General features: G+C 41.1%; 3 protein-coding genes across 6 annotated transcripts in view; 2 read left to right on the top strand and 1 right to left on the bottom strand.

Annotated features, from left to right (window-relative positions):
- Positions 1 to 1,222: 1,222 nt before the first annotated feature.
- LOC110490345 (ADP-sugar pyrophosphatase) lies at positions 1,223 to 5,275 on the bottom strand. Of its 4 annotated transcripts, none has more exons than XM_036944673.1 (10): positions 5,116 to 5,275; positions 3,565 to 3,625; positions 3,394 to 3,461; positions 3,254 to 3,303; positions 3,072 to 3,179; positions 2,843 to 2,938; positions 2,503 to 2,604; positions 2,355 to 2,363; positions 2,211 to 2,264; positions 1,223 to 2,052 (listed from the first exon to the last, which is right to left on the bottom strand). In XM_036944673.1, exons 2-10 carry the CDS (start codon positions 3,613 to 3,615, stop codon positions 1,943 to 1,945), a joined length of 648 nt encoding a protein of 215 aa, XP_036800568.1. In that variant the 5' UTR covers positions 3,616 to 3,625; positions 5,116 to 5,275; the 3' UTR covers positions 1,223 to 1,942. The 4 variants fall into 4 exon arrangements, with proteins under 4 accessions (XP_036800568.1, XP_036800569.1, XP_036800567.1 ...); XM_036944674.1 differs by having other exon boundaries at positions 5,086 to 5,172; XM_036944672.1 differs by lacking the exon at positions 5,116 to 5,275 and adding an exon at positions 3,985 to 4,955.
- A 104-nt stretch (positions 5,276 to 5,379) lies between these two features.
- Positions 5,380 to 15,807, top strand: LOC110490346 (cell division cycle protein 123 homolog). The gene is made up of 13 exons (XM_021563680.2): positions 5,380 to 5,506; positions 5,918 to 5,989; positions 6,506 to 6,566; positions 6,705 to 6,737; positions 6,851 to 6,946; positions 7,065 to 7,171; positions 13,251 to 13,302; positions 13,399 to 13,474; positions 13,646 to 13,768; positions 13,846 to 13,874; positions 13,985 to 14,113; positions 14,373 to 14,510; positions 14,874 to 15,807. Exons 1-13 carry the CDS (start codon positions 5,433 to 5,435, stop codon positions 14,928 to 14,930), a joined length of 1,047 nt encoding a protein of 348 aa, XP_021419355.1. The 5' UTR covers positions 5,380 to 5,432; the 3' UTR covers positions 14,931 to 15,807.
- A 1,519-nt stretch (positions 15,808 to 17,326) lies between these two features.
- The window catches only part of LOC110490344 (calcium/calmodulin-dependent protein kinase type 1D), a 67,809-nt gene continuing 65,462 nt past the window's right edge, over positions 17,327 to 19,673 (top strand). Inside the window, exon 1 of the mRNA XM_036944671.1 lies at positions 17,327 to 17,948. Coding sequence (XP_036800566.1) covers positions 17,854 to 17,948 — 95 coding nt within the window. The 5' untranslated portion in view covers positions 17,327 to 17,853. The remainder of the gene's footprint in view (positions 17,949 to 19,673) is intronic.

The raw sequence follows: 19,673 nt of genomic DNA, 5'->3' as shown, positions 1-19,673 counted from the left end.
ATCAACTATATGATTTTCCAGAATTTATGAGAACACACAATGTTACATTCACTCCTGAGAATCAAATTGTTGTTAGAGCTGTCCCTAAAGGTGCTATTCTTCTTTTATGAGAATATAACAATACTCAAAGTACAACTGTTGAGGATTTTGTAGCCTCAATACAATTAGAAGGAATTGACATTTTAAACTATAAATGTAATAACATGTATATAAGGAAACTGTCAATGTGTTACTATTCCCTCTGCTAAAATGTACTGGAATGCAGCCCTAGGACAAGTGAACTGGAACAAAGTTTCGTTGTTGTCTGGTAAATATTGTATATCTAATAAGGTGAAATAAGTATCATAAACTCATTCATAGAATCTACCCTGTAAAGACCTTTATTATACACAGATTTAAAATAGCTATTGTTAACAAATGTGTATTTTGTGGTTGTGACCCATAAACTCTTGACCATTTATTTGGGGACTGTTCTTATGTCAGAAGATTTTGGAGTGAGTTAGATTCTATTTGAAAATAAACGACTATTAATGTTAATTTGATAGACTCTGATATTATGTTTTATTTTGATCCAAATGATATGGACCCTGATTTAACTTCCATTGTTAATTTGTTTATCTTTCACGGTAGATTCTTTATCCATAAAATGAAGTGGGCAGAGAACAAACCCCTTTTCACATTATTTAAGATAGAATTTCAAAATAGAACTGAAATGTTATCTGTAAAAACAAAAAAGCAATAGGCACCATAAAAAGTATTTAACAAATTGAAAATTAATCTTGATATGTAATACACCTGTCTGTAAGGTTTATGTACTCTTGTTTGTATATTTCTGTATTTGTGGTGTTCATAATAAAAAAAATAATAAAAAAAACCTGCTCATGTCCAATCATTCGTTTCCTGCTTTTTCGAAAGAAATAAAGTTCTCTAAATGTTAGCGTATATGCTACATGCTAGCGTGAGCACCCAAACAACTCTAGCCCGTAATTTCACTTGTGGATTTAGCTGGAAGACATTCACCTTTTTAAATACTATTGCATATTACCGATATGATGTCTAGCATTCATTGTTGTTGATAACACAGCTAGCTAAGCGTTTATTGGCTACTTCTTCTTTGGTGAATTTACTTAGGATCAAGTTCAACGTGTTTTTGCTTGTACAGCGCCACCTATTTGTCAGTAGGAGAATAGCAAAAGAGTCAAAAGAAAAGTAGGCCCACATGTTGCTTTAAGAATAACATGTTTATTGACATCAAGTTAATTCAATTACTGTTAATTGCTCAATAAAATGTGAGGATCAGCTGCATGTCAGCTTTATACCAGTAAGGAGACATCTACACCTGTACCTTGGTCTAACAGAGCATTGGTGTGAACTAATGGGTGTCAACATAAATGCACCGACATGCACAAAAGTATTGCCGTTGCGAGTAACATCTTTCAAGGCACATTATTATAACAGTACCTTTTAAAAGTTATTTTACAGTGAAGCTCAGTCAGTCGAGTTAGTGAAAGTTGGGAATGTTCCAGTATGTAATCAGTTATCATTTAGAAATTCTATTCCAATCAGTGTAAGAATTTGTATTATCAGACAGCTTGTAATATCACATTAACCACAAATATGGTATCTAATTATGAATATCCACACAGGTAAAGGTGCATGGACGTATGGCGCATACCTCAATATAAAGAGAGGATACTGATAAAGGCGGTGGGTCTTGGATAATACAAGCTGTAGGGTAACACTCCATAAATCTCATGGCCTGATCCCCAAGATGACAGCTTAAAGCCACAAAATGGCCACAGTTTCGTCCCTGGCTTAGTCCATATTCGTAGTGTAACAGAGAGACTACAAAAAAAAGGAGTCGGCAGCCTAATACCCTCTCCCTCTATTCCCATCCATCTAGTCTACTCTCTCCACTTTACTTTCTCTCCCCATCCTTCTCTCACTGTTTGAGCACTCGGAGTTCATTGGGTTTAAAGAAGGCCTGGGACATCCCCATGCCGTAGATGTAAACCTTAGAGTCCACCACAATCTTCTCCTTCTTCATCAGGTCTGTATGAGGAGGGGGGGATCATGCAAATATGATCTCTTCAGCTAATCACTAGCAGAATATAACAACAGTAATAATATGCTTTTCTGTCTCAAATTGGATTCCATTATGACTTAAAAATTGTGTTATTGTGAAGAAGAAACTTCAAATTGTTCCTCACCATCAATTTCCCTCTGGAATTCATCAAGAGGTAGAAGAAGAACTTCAACAAATTCTGGAAGTAAAACAGATGCCATAATAAGATTTAGTTCAATGTTATTCTAATAGTGAAATAACAAAATGTGATAAAGAAAATAATATTTACCTCCATCACCTGGAAACGAGTAAAAGAGAGAGGAAAGCAGAGAAATAAGAACAAGTTCAGGAAAAACATGTACAATACATGTCAGCTTGACAATAAAAAAAACATGTTCTAGATTCATAACATTCCAAGAGTGTGACCCCTAACTTACCCAGCTGTTGTGTGGGGTTGGTGTTTTCAAGGTCGTCTCCATTGATGTTAACCATGACGATCTGTGTGGTGCAGTTAGAGAGGCCAGGGTCCAAGCAGGTCACTGTGAGGTCAGGAGGAGAGGAAAGGGGGGATGAAGGGGAGTTCAAACTTGTAATCTGCTTGTGTGTTACTGCCCCACTAGTCACTGACATCATACTGCACTCTCACATTCCCAATGGTAAAACTGGCCACTCAGAAGATCACAGGCATATTGAATTTGTCTTCGCTGATGGAACTGGTACATGGACATAATCTGCCCTGTGTTTTGAGAGTGTGTGTGTGTGTTCATAAGACCTTACCTGGGGTGACTCCTACCACCTCCCCCTTGTAACCAGTCTCCTCCTTCAGCTCTCGCAGAGCAGCAATCTCTGCACTCTCACCCTCGTCAATCAGACCTGAGCAACAGCAAAAACACACACAGACAGCAAACATGGATATCAGAACACAGCAGGAAAAATACAGCAATGACAGGCATACATACACTGTGTCTGAACAGAGTCTCGAGATGTGACCGTAAACCCATGTCACCTGCAGGGAACTCTAGGGTACAGCACCCCATTGGTGGACGGAACTGCTTCACCATGACAACGCAGTCTTTGTGGAGGGTCCTCTTCAAGAGGGCGATGATCCCCACACCTGGAATATAACTCAGGAATCAATTTCTATAATGTCACTGCTTATCCATCAGTATGAAATGTATGTACACACACCATCTGCTGCATTGGCCTGTCTGGTTGTCCTTTTCGTAGTCTCCCAAGTTCTATTGAAATAAAAAAATTATTGTAAAATGGAGAAGGGAAAAAAGTGTTTATCAAAAGTCGCTTATGGAACTCATTGAGCTGTTCCAAACCTTGTGTTTCCAACAGGGTCCACATAGGTGGTCTTCTCAAGTTTCAACCATTTCCCAGATGCAATGACCTGAAGAGAATACCGTTGAGTAATGTGATATTGCTAAACCAAGAGACTCTTGTAATATTGACATTTACGCCACACAATGTGCATGATATTGTATCATATCTACCTCCTCTTTTACAATGTGAGGTATGGTTGTCGGTTTGGGAGGGCTGCTCATCTTTCCAGTACTGTTCTCAGGGAAATGGATGGAGGATTTAGTTTGTATGCCCAAATCCAGAAAAAAAAATATTACATGCAAGAGTTCATAATTAATAGAGCTTTGTACAATGCTGATAGTTATAAGGCATGCATTAAGTTTATTATACATAAACTTCATCGCAGGCCAGTTTTACCAACTTTTATTGTCCAACACAATAAAGTTGCTAGCAGCATTGGCTGAAGCAGCTAGCTAACTAATCTGATTAATCAGGCAGTAATACACAGGTAATTGGTATATATAACCTGAAACAAATGCCTGAAAAACAATTGTAAATGTTCCTTACAAGCCAGAATGTTAAATACAATTACATTTAAAAACGTACTCTACCTGTTGTCTGCGGAAATAGTACCAATCTTTTTTCCACCATTCATTTTAGAATCCCTTAAAATAAGGTCTGTGTTTCATGTAGGCTTAACCTGGCATGACGTTTTGATAAACATGCAAACCTCTCACGGACAAGGTGGCTATTAATGTATTCGGATCTATTTACTTTCAGATTAAAAAATGCTAGTTAAAGTCAAAGTAGACTTATTGCAAGACTACAAATCCGTTATATTGATAAAAGTAAACTTGTCGGAGAGAGATTTAAACAGTTATCAAAACGTCACGCCTGGGTAAGCCTACACAAAACACAGCCCTTATTTTAAGTGTTTCTCAAATCCCCTATGGGAAAAATTAAAGGCAGAAAAACGATTGGAACCATTTCCCTTTTGACTGCAAGGTTTTATGGGTATTATGATTTATACTGTGTCCTCTATATGGTTCGCTTTGGCACCTAGGTCATTTTACATGGGCCATTCTGAATCGGGGTGAATGGAGAATATTTACATGCTTTTTAGTGTGTGAAGTTTTCATTGTTTAATTTTTTAATTCGAATTTCAATCTTAACATTTTTTTTAGATTCGGAATACACACATTTCATGGCATGCTTGGTTAAATAGTTAGACGAGAGAACCTAATATCCCACATAAAACGAACTTTATCTCGATGCTGAAACGAACCAACTACCAGCTCAGTAAAATGTCGGGTAAACAATAGTTTTGACAAACCGCACAGAAAACCGGTATAGCAAGTTAATGTAATTATTTTCAACATTCTGGCTTGTAAATAACATTCACACTATTTTGTAGGCATTCGTTTGAGGCTGTAATTTTGCTAACTAGTTAGCTATATACTATACCAAGTAATTGTCTATTACAGCCCGATTAATCAGACAACTAAATTAGCTAGCTACCAAGCTAATTTCTAGCGGACTAAACTAGACTGCACTCCATGATGTAGGAAGTTTCTGATGAACTTCAAACTTCCTTCACTATGGAGAGGAGCATAGTCTGCTAGCTCATTCCTAGCAAAACCCACATGCATGCTGTTATGTAAATATTCTTAAAACATATCAATATATTAAAATAAAATAAAAAACATAGTTACTTCTAAATTGGATACATGTGCAGTACTCACATGAAGATGAAGTGGTTTTAGTCACAAGTCAAGTTAAAGAAGTTAAAAAATAAATAAAGCATTGATCACGCCTACGTGTGCAACGCACAAATAATCTCCCTCTTCTGTAAAATATTATAATACATTAGAGAAGGTCTACAACCATTCCAGATAACCTAACCCGAAATATAATGCAATTAAAACTCGATAATAAATACAAGCCATTATAATTTTAGTGTTATGGAAAGGTTGAAAAGTACATGAAACCAATATTAATCGCCTTTTTCTCAGGGGAACTATTATGTGGTTGGACTCACTTCCGGTAAATCATTTGCAGTATGAAGAAGGAGCAAGTTGTAAATTGTCAGTTTTCGGTCTGGTATCCGATATTTAAGAAGCATACTATCAAAAGGTGAACTCCTTAACTTGACCAGCACAGTCTCACTATCAAATAAACACTGGTTCTGCTATAATTTGAGTAGCTAACGTATAGTTGTCTGTTTAGCTAGCAAGCTGTGTTAGCCAATATGATATAACTTGTGTGTGTGATACCCGTGTGCGTCTGATATTGTAACACAGCCAAACTACTTTTATCAGCTAATTGTCAATTCTCACAAACCACACCTGTCCTTTACTGTTATTAAACATTTGAATTGGATAGAAGTGCCAGGTGTAACTGCTTCTGTGATGATATTGTCATTGATATTGTATCAGATCAATCTCTACCTTTTGAGACTGTTTGTTTTCAGGTCTCTTATCTTTGGTCAATACTAGTCTGATAGTTTGTTATGTAGGCCTAATGTTTGGTGTTATATTTTTTCAGTTTGATTCTCCCACTGCCTCAGAATGTAATAGATTATTTGCTGGACGATGGAACACTAGTAGTTTCTGGAGGGTAAGCATACTTACCCATAAAGCACATACATCTAGTGTCCTGTATCTATTCCCATACACCAGAATTTATGGGCAATTTCCATGCTAACAGAATTACCCAGAGACACCAATTTTAAAATTAAAATGTATACCCAAAACAAACAAAAAAACGGATTTTCAAAGTTTAACAAATCATAAAACGTTATGCACGATAACTACTTTGAACAATTTACACAGTAAAAAAAAATAACTGCCGATGCAAAGTGGTAGCATAGTTTTGGTAAAATCTCCCTCAGTTTTATTCTGTTGCCAAACTTTGTATCTGCATAGTTCTTCCTGTAAATGTGTTTTTGTAGAATTTTCAATGGAAATTGTTGAAAGTAGTCCTTGTGTATAGAGTTCAGAGTTTTTTTTAAACTATAGAAATCAATGGTTCTTGTTTGGTATACATTTTAAAATGAAAAATCTTAGTCTCAGCGTAATTCCGTTACCATGGAATTGCCCTTATACTTCCTGATAAAATCTCTCCTCATACCAGGGACAACAACACTCAGCATAATCAGACCAACAACAGTGACTCAGAGGAGGAAGACATTCAGGTAATTTTGCTCCAGACATAGAGGTGCACTCCATCTCGGCTCTCTAGTAAAGTAGAGACTGAGAAGGCAGACTTTATGCTCAGTGCTTGGCTGTTTGATTTACTGATTGATTATATTTTCTTCTCTCAACAAAATTAGTGGTCAGATGATGAGACAACCACCACTGTAACAGTAAGTAATGTAGATAATGTGAAATATGATCAACCCATCTGCATATAAGTTTTGTCAAGTTTGTAAAATGATATGCATACAGTGAAGATCTGTTGTGATGCTTTGTTTTCCAGGCTCCAGAGTTTCCAGAATTCAACTCTAAAGTGCTGAAGGCCATCAACACCCTAGGTGGGTGTGTCTTTCCCAAACTGAACTGGAGTGCACCGCGGGTGAGAGACACAACCCTCTAACGCCACCAATATAAGGTTAAAATACTGTCAACAGTGTGTCTGTCTGAGTGGTAATTTTGAGTGAATAAGTGTGTGTGTGTTTCCTTCTCTCTTGCAGGATGCTAACTGGATTGCTCTGAACAGCTCCCTGCAGTGTCAGAGTCTGAGCGATATTTTCCTGCTCTTCAAGAGCTCTGACTTCATCACCCACGACCTCACACAGCCGTAAGAATCCCCTCCACTCACTCACACTCTCACATTCTCACTTGCGGTGACCGTATTATCAAATTCCACGTGACCGTTGAGTCACAGTAATTTCCTATTATGCACTCTGGACATGTGTTGATAGTACCCAACTCACTAACGACCATCCGGTCCTAATGACCTGGTACTCAGGACTCTATTGTCCCTCCATCAGCTCGCTAATGGCCTGGTACTCAGGGCTCTATTGTCCCTCCATCAGGTTGTAATGGTCTGGTCCTCAGGACTCTATTGTCCCTCCATCAGCTCGCTAATGGCCTGGTACTCAGGGCTCTATTGTCCCTCCATCAGGTTGTAATGGTCTGGTCCTCAGGACTCTATTGTCCCTCCATCAGTTATGAATGGTCTGGTACTCAGGGCTCCATAGTCCCTCCATCAGGTCCTAATGGGCTGGTACTCAGGGCTCTATTGTCCCTCCACCAGGTCCTAATGGTCTGGTACTCAGGGCTCTATTGTCCCTCCATCAGCTCGCTAATGGCCTGGTACTCAGGGCTCTATTGTCCCTCCATCAGCTCGCTAATGGCCTGGTACTCAGGGCTCTATTGTCCCTCCATCAGGTTGTAATGGTCGGGTCCTCAGGGCTCTATTGTCCCTCCATCAAGTTCTAATGGTCTGGTACTCAGGGCTCTATTGTCCCTCCATCAAGTTCTAATGGTCTGGTACTCAGGGCTCTATTGTCCCTCCATCAGGTTCTAATGGTCTGGTACTCAGGGCTCTATTGTCCCTCCAGCAGGTTCTAATGGCCTGGTACTCAGGACTCTATTGTCCCTCCATCAGGTCCTAATGGCCTGGTAATCAGGGCTCTATTGTCCCTCCACCAGGTCCTAATGGTCTGGTATTCAGGGCTCTATTGTCCCTCCATCAGGTCCTAATGGACTGGTGCTCAGTCCTCTATTGTTCCTCTAACCACTCTGACATCAATGCAAATACAATGGAAAATCACATCAAACACTTATCAAAACAGTATGTGCTTTTAAAACTCACCTCACTGTGATGATCACAAAATGGACAGCGCTTTCTAAGGTGATGATTCATTCGAAACACCCATATATAACACCCATATATATATATGAGCCCAAGCTCCCCACAAAAAATGAATTAAAATGTTTGTGCTTTTTATACAATACATAGTCTAATAGCCTACCGCATATTACACACTATAACATTTTTAATGTCTTTGTTGCATAATAGGTCTAGCTTAGAAAATTAAACAAATTCTAGTTATGCCTTTGAGTGTGGACTGTATTATTATGCCTACTGAATGGACCTTATGCTATTCTCCAAACCCTCTATCCATGAGTCTGGGCGAGAACATATAGGCCACTGATTGTGCAGGGCGACTTACAGAGTTAGCCTACAATTATAGTGAATTTGATTTTGAATAATGGGCATTTTTTTAAATTTTTTTATACCTTTAACTACAGAATATCTCACCACCGTGTGCCTTTTCTCTCTCTCCTTCCTTTCTCAATCGCGCAGAGAGATAGGGCGTAAACAGTTTAATTCAATATTTTTAGTTGGGAAAACATGTTACTATCGATGTTCCCGAACAAATTTCAGTTTGGGTGGAATATCACCTGTCGCGCAGTGAGAGGCTGAATGCTCCTCAAACAGTGGTTGATGTGTGGAGTTTTGATGGTTGGCACTAAAAAAGAGGAGGATTCCAGCTGCTACTATATTTATTTCTCAGCTGCTAATATGAAGCACATGCTCCGCTATAAAACAGGAGTAGCCTACACACATAATTGAAAAACGAACCGTGGGAAAGTGGCCTCTATTCGCTATTCGAGTGCATACGGATGACTTCTTTTCCCCCTGCCCCTGTTCCTACCCATTTTATAATGGGCCATTCTAAATCTAAACAAATTTGACATATTAGTAAAGACATGATTAAATTGAGAGTAATTGTTTACATACTGTTTTACCCTCTTCATATGTGTATATACTGTATTCTAGTTAAGGCTCATCCTATATACAGTGTATTCAGCGCCCTTGACTTTTTCAAAATTTTGTCACATTACAGCCTTATTATAAAATTGATTCAATAAATATAAATACTCATCAATCTACACACAGTAACCCATAATGACAAAGTGAAAACAGGTTTTTAGACATTTTTGCAAATGTATTAAAAAAACAAAAAAAAGATCACATTTACATAAGTATTCAGACCCTTTGCTATGAGCGTCAAAATTGAGCTCAGGTGCATCCTGTTTCCATTGATCATCCTTGAGATGTTTCTACAACTTGATTGGAGTCCACCTGTGGTAAATTTAATTGATTGGACATGATTTCAAAAGGCACGCCCCTGTCTTTATAAGGTCCCACAGTCGACAGTGCATGACAGAGCAAAAACCAAGCCATGAGGTTGAAAGGAATTGTCCTTAGAGCTCTGAGACAGGATTGTGTCGAGGCACAGATCTGGGGAAGGGTACCAAAAAAATATCTGCACCATTGGAAACAAAGTGGCCTCCATCATTCTTAAATGGAAGAAGTTTGGAACCACCAAGACTCTTCCTAGAGCTGGCCACCCGGCCAAACTGAGCAATCGGGGGAGAAGGGCCTTGGTCAGGCAGGTAACCAAGAACCCGATTGCTACTCTGACAGAGCTTCAGAGTTTCTCTGGTTTGATGTAACCAAGATTGAACTCTTTGGCCTGAATGCCAAGCATCACTTCTGGAGGAAACCTGGCACCATCCCTACGGGGAAGCATGGTGGTGGCAGCATCACGCCTTGGGGATGTTTTTCAGCGACAGGGACTGGGAGACTAGTCAAGATCGAGGGAAAGATGAACGCAGAAAAGTACAGAGAGATCCTTGATGAAAACCTGCCCCAGAGCGCTCAGGACCTCAGACTGGGGTGAAAGTTCACCTTCCAACAAGAGAACGACCCAAACCACAGAGCCAAGACAACGCAGTAGTGGCTTCAGGACAAGTCTCTGATTGTGGCCTAGCCAGAACCTGGACTTGAACCCAATCGAACATCTCTGGAGAGACCTGAAAATACTGTGCAGTGATGCTCCCCATCCAACCTGACAGAGCTTGAGAGGATTTGCAGAGAAGAATGGGAGAAACTCCCCAAATACAAGTGTACCTTTACTTTGAATAATTTGGAAAAAGGACCAAATTATTAGCATGTGAGGCACATGGGCTACTAACAGCTTACTACACAACATACACTTAGTATTACGTGGGAGATAGGTATACTGTAGCATACAGTATACCTATCATTTATTCAGCAGCAGCATATAAGAAATTTTGGGACACCTTGTTGTGCTGTGCTCACTTGAATTAGAAGGTGGCGCAATGGTCCTTCTTGTGGGCAAATTATGTCATCAAACTTTGTCATCAAAGTCTGCAATTCTGGATATATGGTGCTTTCAAGACAACTGGGAACTCTGGGGGGGGGGATAAACAAGGCTGAATCATGACGTCAGTGATCTTCAGGTCGGAAATCTAGAAAGAGACCATTCAAAACTTATTTTCCCAGTCGGAACACATTTTTTTCCCCCAGACTTCCCAGTTGTCTTGAACTCACTGAAGTCTGAGATTTCCCAGTACCGATTTTCCAGTTGTTTTGAAAGTGGCAGAAATCATGCTGGACTGACAGTATGGCCAGTGTATTCAACATTAGAAAGGACACCAAAGCATGGAAAAGAGACGCTTAAACCCTTAAACCCAGACCCTTAAATACAACCTTTCCACTGAATAGCAGGCTTGTGATTTCGGTTTTGGTGGTTTTGGAGCAGTGTCCACTCGTTTTACTGTGGATACAGATACCTTTGTACCTGTTTCCTCCAGCATCTTCACAAGGTCCTTTGCTGTTGTTCTGGGATTGATTTGCACTTTTCGCACCAAAGTACGTTAATCTCTAGGAGACAGAACGCGTCTCCTTCCTGAGCGGTATGACGGCTGCGTGGTCCCATGGTGTTTATAGTTGCGTACTATTGTTAGTACAGATGAACGTGGTACCTTCAGGAGTTTGGAAATTGCTCCCAATGATGAACCAGACTTGTGGAGGTCTACAATTTTTTTTCTGAGGTCTTGGCTGATTTCTTTTGATTTTCCCATGATGTCAAGCAATGAGGCACTGAGTTTGAAGGTAGGCCTTGAAATACATCCACAGGTACACATCCAGTTGACTCAAATGATGTCAATTAGCCTATCAGAAGCTTCTAAAGCCATGATCTCGTTTTCTGGAATTGTCCAAGCTGTTTAAAGGCACAGTCAACTTAGTGTATGTAAACTTCTGACCCACTGGAATTGTGATACAGTGAAATCATCTGTCTGTAAACAATTGCTGGTAAAAATGACTTGTGTCATTTACAAAGTAGATGTCCTAACCGACTTGCCAAAACTATAGTTTAATGGAGTGGTTAAAAAACGAGTTTTAATGACTCCAACCCAAGTTTATCTAAACTTCCGACTTAAACTGTAAGCGTTTTGCTACACCCGCGATAATATCTGCAAAATATGTGTACGCGACCAGTAAAGTTGGATTTGATGGGTGAAAATATGATGATACTGGATGAGAGAACAGCGTGTGCAGCCTGAGGCAAGCTTTTTGCTACTTTCTCACATCAATAGCCTATAGTCGCATCATGGAGCCCATATTTGTTTTGATTTCTAAGACATTTTAAGGTTTGTGTCATTCCCAACTAAAGTTGCCAAATAACTCTCAATCTAGTGTATAGGGCCTGTTTCAAATGTTCACTTTTACGCTCCCAGCCACTTTAAATGCGTCTTTGGTAAAAATGTCCTTTCTATTTTATTCAGCTAAATAAAATTATATTCTTCTTACTTAAAATAAGACTTATAAGCATATCTTGTCTGCTAAATGAACTAGCAACATAGGTCATGGTGCATAGCTAGATAGCTGACTCATATTCTGTTCTTCTGAGATACACATTTTCTTCATATCATAATGTTTCTTTAGACCTGCCTAAAATAAATAATGGATTTATTGTGATGGTGTTTATTAAATGGATTTGTTATACTTTAAAAGAATGTAGATCAGCGGCTTGTATGAGTGGAGGCCTGGAGATGCTAGACGTGTTTATTTTCGTTAACGGTCAATTACCGTGATACCGGCAGTCATTTGCATGAAAATGAGCTGAAATAAAAGATCCCAGAAATGTTCCATGTGCACTAAAAGCTTTTCTCAAATTGTGTGTACAAATTTGTTTGCTTCCCTGTTAGTGGGCATTTTATCCTTTGTCAAGGTAATCCAGCTACCTGACAGGTGTGGCATATCAAGATTATTAAACAGCATGATTATTACACAGGTGAACCTTGTGCTGGGGACAATAAAGGGCTGCTCTAAAATGTGCAGTTTTGTCACACAACACAGTGTCACAGATGTCTCAAGTTTTGAAGGTGCATACAATTGGAATATCCACCAAAGCTTTTGCCAGATGATTTTATGTTAATTTATCTACCATAAGCCGCCTCCAACGTCATATTAGAGAATTTGGCAGCACGTCCATCCGGCTTCACAACCGCAGACCATGTGTAGCCACACCAGCCCAGGACCTCCACATCCTATGCCATCCCAGGCCCACCCATGGCTGCGCTCCTGCCCGGTCATGTGAAATCCATAGATTAGGGCATAATGAATTTATTTCAATATATTTCAATCCTTATATGAACTGTGACTCAACAAAATCTTTGAACTGGTAGCGTTTTATATTTTTGTTCAGTACAGATGGGTTTTCTACCCGCTGTGGAAAACACTGCAGGCAGTGAGTCAGCCTTTCTGACAGCAGTGGGCTGGGAAGAGGTTTGGTGAGATCGCTTCATCATAGATGTACTGCTCCCATTGGGGCGCTCTGATAATGGGCCCAGTTGGCAGACAGCTCTGGCATGGTGGAAGACTTAATACAGAACTTGATTTAGTACTGAACTTTCAATTGTGAAGGGGCCAATGAGGAGCATTTGTTAAGTGTGCATGTGTGTGAAGCGCTTGTATTTGTGTGAATGCAAGTGTGTGTGAGTTTAATGTGAGTCTAGAACCGAATGGTCACTGTTCCAATCTCCCTCTACAGATTCCTTCACAGCAGTGACGAGGATTCTCCAAATCCAGCCATAAACTATGAGGTATTTAACACGCACTCACCTTCATTCACTCTCTTTTCCACACACACACACACCTTCCCACTATTTAATAGTGTTGTGTTATACCCCTGAGTTCAGCTGGTCCTGAGGAAGTGGAGTGAGCTGCTACCTGGTGGGGAGTTCAGGTGTTTCATCAAAGAGAACAAGCTGATTGGTAAGTACTGTATGAAGACGTTAACACACCATTCACATTTACTCTCACCCTCCCTCAGCCACATTCAGAGAGCCTGTGTTCACTTGCACTGTTCCCAAGACAGTGTGGCAAGCGTTAGGGCTGTTGTGTGGACTGAAGATCTGTTCTGAGAGCTTTGTGTGTGTTCTTTAGGTATCTCCCAGAGAGACTATACCCAGTACTACCACCACATCTCTAAGCAGGAAGCCCAGATCTGCCACTCCATCCAGGAGTTCTTCAGCCAACACGTCCAGTATCAGTTCCTGGATGAGGACTGTGAGTGGGATTCGATGTGATGTGATAATTAGAATATATTGTAATAAGAGTAATGCAATATATTTTCTGTTTTACAGTTGTGTTGGATGTCTACAGAGATAGCTGGGTAAGTATTTTGTCATTTACTTTTCCAGACATTATTTCCTGCTTCTGTTTGGTTATAGCCAAAGCTTTTCTATGAGTATGGGCATCTTTGACCCTGTGTGTGTTTGACAGGGGAAGGTGTGGCTGATCGATCTCAACCCCTTTGGTGAGGTGACAGATTCACTGCTGTTCACGTGGGAGGAGCTTACCTCCGGGAACAGCCTGTCAGCCAATCAAGAGGAGGGTGACACAGCCCAGCAGGTCAGTGACAAATATGTGACACAGGCTGTGGCTTTGTTGTGCATATGCATGTGTATGTTTGTTCATGTGTGAAAGTCTTTCTGCGCTTATTATCCCGTTAACACCAGTTTGTGGTACGTTTGTATCTGTAGGAAGGCCCTGTGTTAACACCAGTTTGTGGTGTCTGTATCTGTAGGAAGGCCCTTTGTTAACACCAGTTTGTGGTATCTGTAGGAAGGCCCTGTGTTAACACCAGTTTGTGGTATGTCTGTATCTGTAGGAAGCTCCTGTGTTCCGCTACACCACCAGTGATGTGACGGTGCAGCCCAGTCCCTGTCTGAGCTACCGGATCCCTAGGGACTTTGTGGACCTCTCCACTGGCGAGGACGCATACAAACTCATCGACTTCCTCAAACTGGTGAGAACCAGTGCAGTGGTGTTCACACAATTTAAGATTGCCACAGGGTTGTTATAAGACAATCTCCACAACCATCTTACAATTAAAATGTTGTATTTAACCTTTATTTAACGAGGCAAGTCAGTTAAGAACAAATTCTTATTTATAATGACGGCCTACATCGCCCAAACCCAGATGACGCTGGGCCAATTGTATGCCGCCCTCTGGGACTCCCAATCATGGCCGGTTGTGATACAGCCTGGATTCGAACAAGAGTGTCTGTAGTGATGCCTCAACCACTGAGATGCAGTGCTTTAGACCGTTGCGCCACTCGGGAGCCCGGCATTAGTTTTTATTATCTCACACTTTCCCTCTTTGCTGCAGAAGAAACGCCAGCAAGAGGACTCTGAGGAAGAGGTGGAGGAAGAGGTACGACAGTGACAGCCCCTGAGGAGCAGGGTCTCTACACGGTGACTGTTCCCTCAGACTGTTAGCCTAGCATAACAATAACCCTAAAACTGTAAGGCTAGCGTTAGCGGTTAGCACAGAGACCACTATACACATGGAGGTTTGTCCTTATCAGCTCTTGAATCTTCTGATGGAATCCATATACTTTTGGTCATCACCTTAGACCAATCCAGAATGCTGCAGATATAAATGTTTTGAATAGAACAAACAACAAACCATAATGAGGAGAAAAGCATCATGACCGCTCTATGCGGTACATTTCTACCTGCAACACTGTAAAAGTCCCATTAAATCTCATGGTTGTGTGTATTTAAGAGGGGAGTTCTAAGCAGTGCCCCTGTTCTATTGGCCCGGTGTGTCTAATGTAAATATAAATACTGTAACTTAACATTGTGTAAAGGTAAAGGGGAGTCTGTTACAGGAGTCTGTGTATAGGAATAAAGAATGCTCAAATTTATAATACAGTCCTGGGGAAGAGACGTGTCTTAGTTTGTGTGTATAGCAGGTACATCATGGGATTGCAATTTCTGAGGGAGATACCCAAAGGGTCAGAGTTTTCTGACTTAATCCACTGGACTTTCTCTCTTCACACACACCAAATGCACACTTTTCCATGTACTTTCTGATGGTTTCGTTAGACACACATCTGTATGTAATAGCAATACAAAGGTTTACTCATGAAGTCTCTGTGAAACAGTATTTCAAACATTCCAGTTCCTTACTTACTCTCTCTGGTCGTTATAGCTCTATGTTATTGTAGAATTAGTTTTGATTCTTATCATTGGTTTATTTTCTATGTGCTGGCAAAGAGAGGTGTTCTGATTGGGTAATAAATTGCTGGTGTGTGCTCTTTGTTGTCAATCTGTTTTTGTGTAGACTAAAATAGAAGGCATACTACTTTCACTGGTAGATTATTACATTTCTCTACAGTGGATGTGATTAAAAAAGTAAAATGGAATTTTCCACCAATGACTAGACTAGCAGGTTGAGAAAGAGAGTAGTGCATTTTTATTAGGGTCCACTTGGGGGAGTTGTTTACCTAAAATGAGAACCATCAGAGATGGTGAGCTGTCCTGGGCAGAGACAGTGGTCTGGCATAACAACATCACCATTCACGTGAAACGCATTTCCGTTAGGATGGAATGCCTGGATGTTCTGTTTTGTCTTGAATAGTTACCACTAGTGTAGAGCCTAGTAAATAAAATGCGATAGCAAAGCATTGTTGGATAGAATATTGCTGGTTAACCAATAGATCCTAGCCTGTATACAGATGCAGTGCGTTGTTCAGAGAGCTGCAGTGTTGTATTATCTGAGCCTGGAGGCGGGGGCTTGTGTTTTCAGCACACTGGCCCTGCATGTGGTGGGGGGGGGGGGGGGGGGTGCAAAAAGATCAATGATGGGTGATGCCACACCCATCTGAGGGAAGGTGGGTGCCAGACTGCTGATAGAAAGAAGAGACTACACATCCATCATCCTTCTACCTCCCTTTTCAATTCCCCCTCGCTCTCTTCTCCTCTTCAGTGTGCCAAGATGGACATAAATCCTAGCCTACATCTCAGCCTGGGTTGACTAATCATCCTTCTGTGAGGGAGGGAGGCAGATATGTGAAAGTCTAACTTGAGAGAGCTGGAGATCAAAGGAGGGAGAAAGGGAGAGTTAGGGTAAGTGGGGAATAGATTTTCTTGAGCTGAGAGGGAACTGCAGTAGTTTGCAGCTGGAATACTCATGAGCGTCTAGAGCACACGTGCAGACTCACTCTTGGCCCCTCTCTCACACACTCTTTTCTCCTATACACAACCTTTGGTAGGCCTGTCAGATGAAAAAAGTCTGCAGTTATGCACTTCACAACTGGAGGATACTATTCCGTGTGTGTTTTTAGGTGGATTACAGCGCCTTCAGATAAGACACTGCAGTCAAGACTGCTTTGCTGGAGATGGGAGTATTTAACCATGTAAATATTAACACCCAAACTCAAATGTATTTATTAGTACATCAGAATATAATATGACCATTATAGTGTCTAAGATATTAAACTTGTGTAGGACACATGAATTGCATTTCATTGCATCACCTGTCAACACTGTTTTGATCAAGATATAGTAATATGGCAAGTTTTCACATTTTATCTGGAGACACCCTTTCTCAAACTTCACAGCAAGTTGCATGGGTCCCAATGTAGACTCCATCATCTGATCTGGAATAGCCCAACATCCATCATAATAAACATTGGCCAATATAAAATAATTTACTTATTTAGAAACAGGTTTGTCCGTTTTTGATGGTTTGCAAATACTCTGGTTTCGTGAACGTATCTTTGGTGCAATGCGAATTATCTCTAGACATCCAGTCACACACACACTTGTGCGCAACGCTGTCAAATCGAGCGATGAGCAGCATTCTAGCCTCCCTCATTGCCATAACAACCGATGGCACAATCAGCATGGTTAGATGAAATAATACTCCTCGGTCCTTGCATTACGCACCACACGGCTCAACAGAGGACTTCATTAAAACGGGAACATTTTTTGGAGAGAGAGACAAGGCGATCGCGCAACGGTGACACGTAGACCCAAACCATTTATGTCAAGATAATCTAGACCAGTTGAACCCTGCAGGTGCAACCGCAAACGGTGAAAGCTCATTGTCGGTCAAACGGAACGCTGTAGACAGAAAAAGAAGCGAAGAAAACAGGAGACCTGTTTTAGAGAGCTGCGGAGATATTTCTACAGCGGGAAAGCCACGAGCTTGAAAAGGTTTTCTGCCTAGCTCGTTCTATGCGCGTGGGTCTACTCCCCACGAGCAGGACGTGTAACTCGAAGCGTGGGAAAGCTGCGTTATCGCGGGGGGCTGCTGAGACTCACTGGCATCGTTTGCCCCGGTTTTCCCCTGTTCCACCATGGATCGGGAGAATGGAGAGTCCGGGAAAGGGACGTGGAAAAAGCAAGTCGACGATATCAAGAAAATATTTGAATTGAAAGAGATCCTCGGAACGTGAGTGTGTTATTACTTAATACCATTTTCAAAAGCCCTATTGTTGTGAATGCTAATTGGGTATGAATTTACATTGGTAAACCGCGGTAGGCCTTTGATAACTTTGTTGCCGAATGTAGCGGGACGCTCGCGCTGGAGACTTTGTATCCGTTTCGGTTTAATGACCGTTAAACTCCCGGTTTAACGGGAAGCCAGCAGAGCTGTTAGGTTATCTATGACGAGGTATTTAACGGACTGTAGCGTTAGCCCATGTCTGGTTTGATGAGACGAGTGTTTGTTGGATACGCTATGATAGAGAAATATCGAATGTCACTTTTTGTAGGCTAGCCTATGTCATTACAAATTACTACGAGGCCTATTTGTAGGTTAAACTATGTAGGAACTGTTTGTAGAAAAACATAGACCGTAGCCTGTGCCTTTAATAAGGGGGGTTTGTGTGTTTTATTAAACTATTTTACAACCGGTTACGCATGTCTTGTTCCGTTGTCTCTGTTGGTTTTATGCCGTCCTGGCTATTGTTTAGGTTTGCCTACTACATTCATCCTCCCTCTCGTCCCGGCAACCGCTCTGACAGCTCCAGTTGTGCTGCTATCTATCATAGGAATGACCTTTTGGAGACGCAGGCAGTTAAACACTGATAACAATTGAGTCTCCAACCTTGTAAAAAATATACAAATATATATGACCATTGGTGAGTGGTTATCATGGTTTTCTGTGTTTATCTAATCCAGAATGATTTATCGTTCAATGTCCTATCCTATTTTAACACTAGGCGTATTAGGCCTACCGTGTAACTAACCTCATACATGAACGACTGGTTTTGGTTTGACAGCATCATAACGGTTAATTTGCAACCCATTTGAACAGCTTGTTCAGATGAAATGCTTGGCCAAATACCCCAGCCTCTTCTTGAAGACCGTTATGCCGACCGGACGGTGCGGTGCTGGAGGCTATAGCAGATTTTCTCTCTGGCCTGTTACTTCATTCTGTTTGGCACAGAGGAACAGTTTGTTGACTGGACAGGCAGAATCGAGGGAGGACAGTTGGATTAAAGCGGATTAGCTGGCCATGGAAAACCTCCTAGTCCTGGAATGGGCCACTGTAACAGTTCAGACATGTTGCATAACAGTGATGGTAATAAATGATCATTATTACACGTTTTCAACAGGTCATTTCAGTGGGCAATGTGTCGTGGTTATTGAGTATATTAATAAGGTTGTGGAGGGTTGAAACATGGTTCTGCACTGTGTGTGCATGATGGCCTTTGCAGAATTCCAGGTATGCCCATTTGGAGCAGAGAGTGCATAAATTAGGCTCAAAGGTCATGTCTGATCTTTGTTTTTCATAAGGCAACATCAGTTTCACTCAAATCAACAAAGAGGAGATCGGAATTTCTACCGTGTGCCTGGAATTCACATAACAGATGGAAGTATGGACAGGTGCATTTTGGGTGTGTGTGTTTTACAGATGGACTAATGAGGGGCCACTCAGTTTCTCTGCTTATAGCTCAAATCTCCACTCTGTTACCATGGTGTCTGTGTCCTACCACCATTCAGTGGAATCCCGAGTGGCGCAGCGGTCTAAGGCACTGTGTCTCAATGCTAGAGGCGTCACAACAGACCCTGGTTTGATTCCGGGCTGTATCACAACCGGACGTGATAGGGAGTCCCGTATGGCGGCACACAATTGGCCCAGTGTCGCCCGGGTTAGGGTTTGGTCGGGGTA

The sequence above is a fragment of the Oncorhynchus mykiss genome, chromosome 15 (genome assembly GCF_013265735.2).
Source record: "Oncorhynchus mykiss isolate Arlee chromosome 15, USDA_OmykA_1.1, whole genome shotgun sequence".
Lineage (NCBI taxonomy): Eukaryota > Metazoa > Chordata > Actinopteri > Salmoniformes > Salmonidae > Oncorhynchus > Oncorhynchus mykiss.
The sequence above is the reverse complement of the archived record's forward strand: the minus strand, read 5'-3'. Positions and strand labels throughout refer to the sequence as shown.

Coding starts and splice junctions, on each gene's coding strand:
- LOC110490345 (XM_036944672.1), bottom strand. CDS start 4,028: ATGAATGGTGGAAAAAAGATTGGTACTATTTCCGCAGACAACAG. Junction 3,180..3,253: donor ACAGGCCAATGCAGCAGATG/GTGTGTGTACAT, acceptor GTTATATTCCAG/GTGTGGGGATCATCGCCCTC. Junction 2,605..2,842: donor GGTGGTAGGAGTCACCCCAG/GTAAGGTCTTAT, acceptor CTGACCTCACAG/TGACCTGCTTGGACCCTGGC.
- LOC110490346 (XM_021563680.2), top strand. CDS start 5,433: ATGAAGAAGGAGCAAGTTGTAAATTGTCAGTTTTCGGTCTGGTATCCG. Junction 6,738..6,850: donor AGACAACCACCACTGTAACA/GTAAGTAATGTA, acceptor TTTGTTTTCCAG/GCTCCAGAGTTTCCAGAATT. Junction 14,114..14,372: donor AGGGTGACACAGCCCAGCAG/GTCAGTGACAAA, acceptor CTGTATCTGTAG/GAAGCTCCTGTGTTCCGCTA.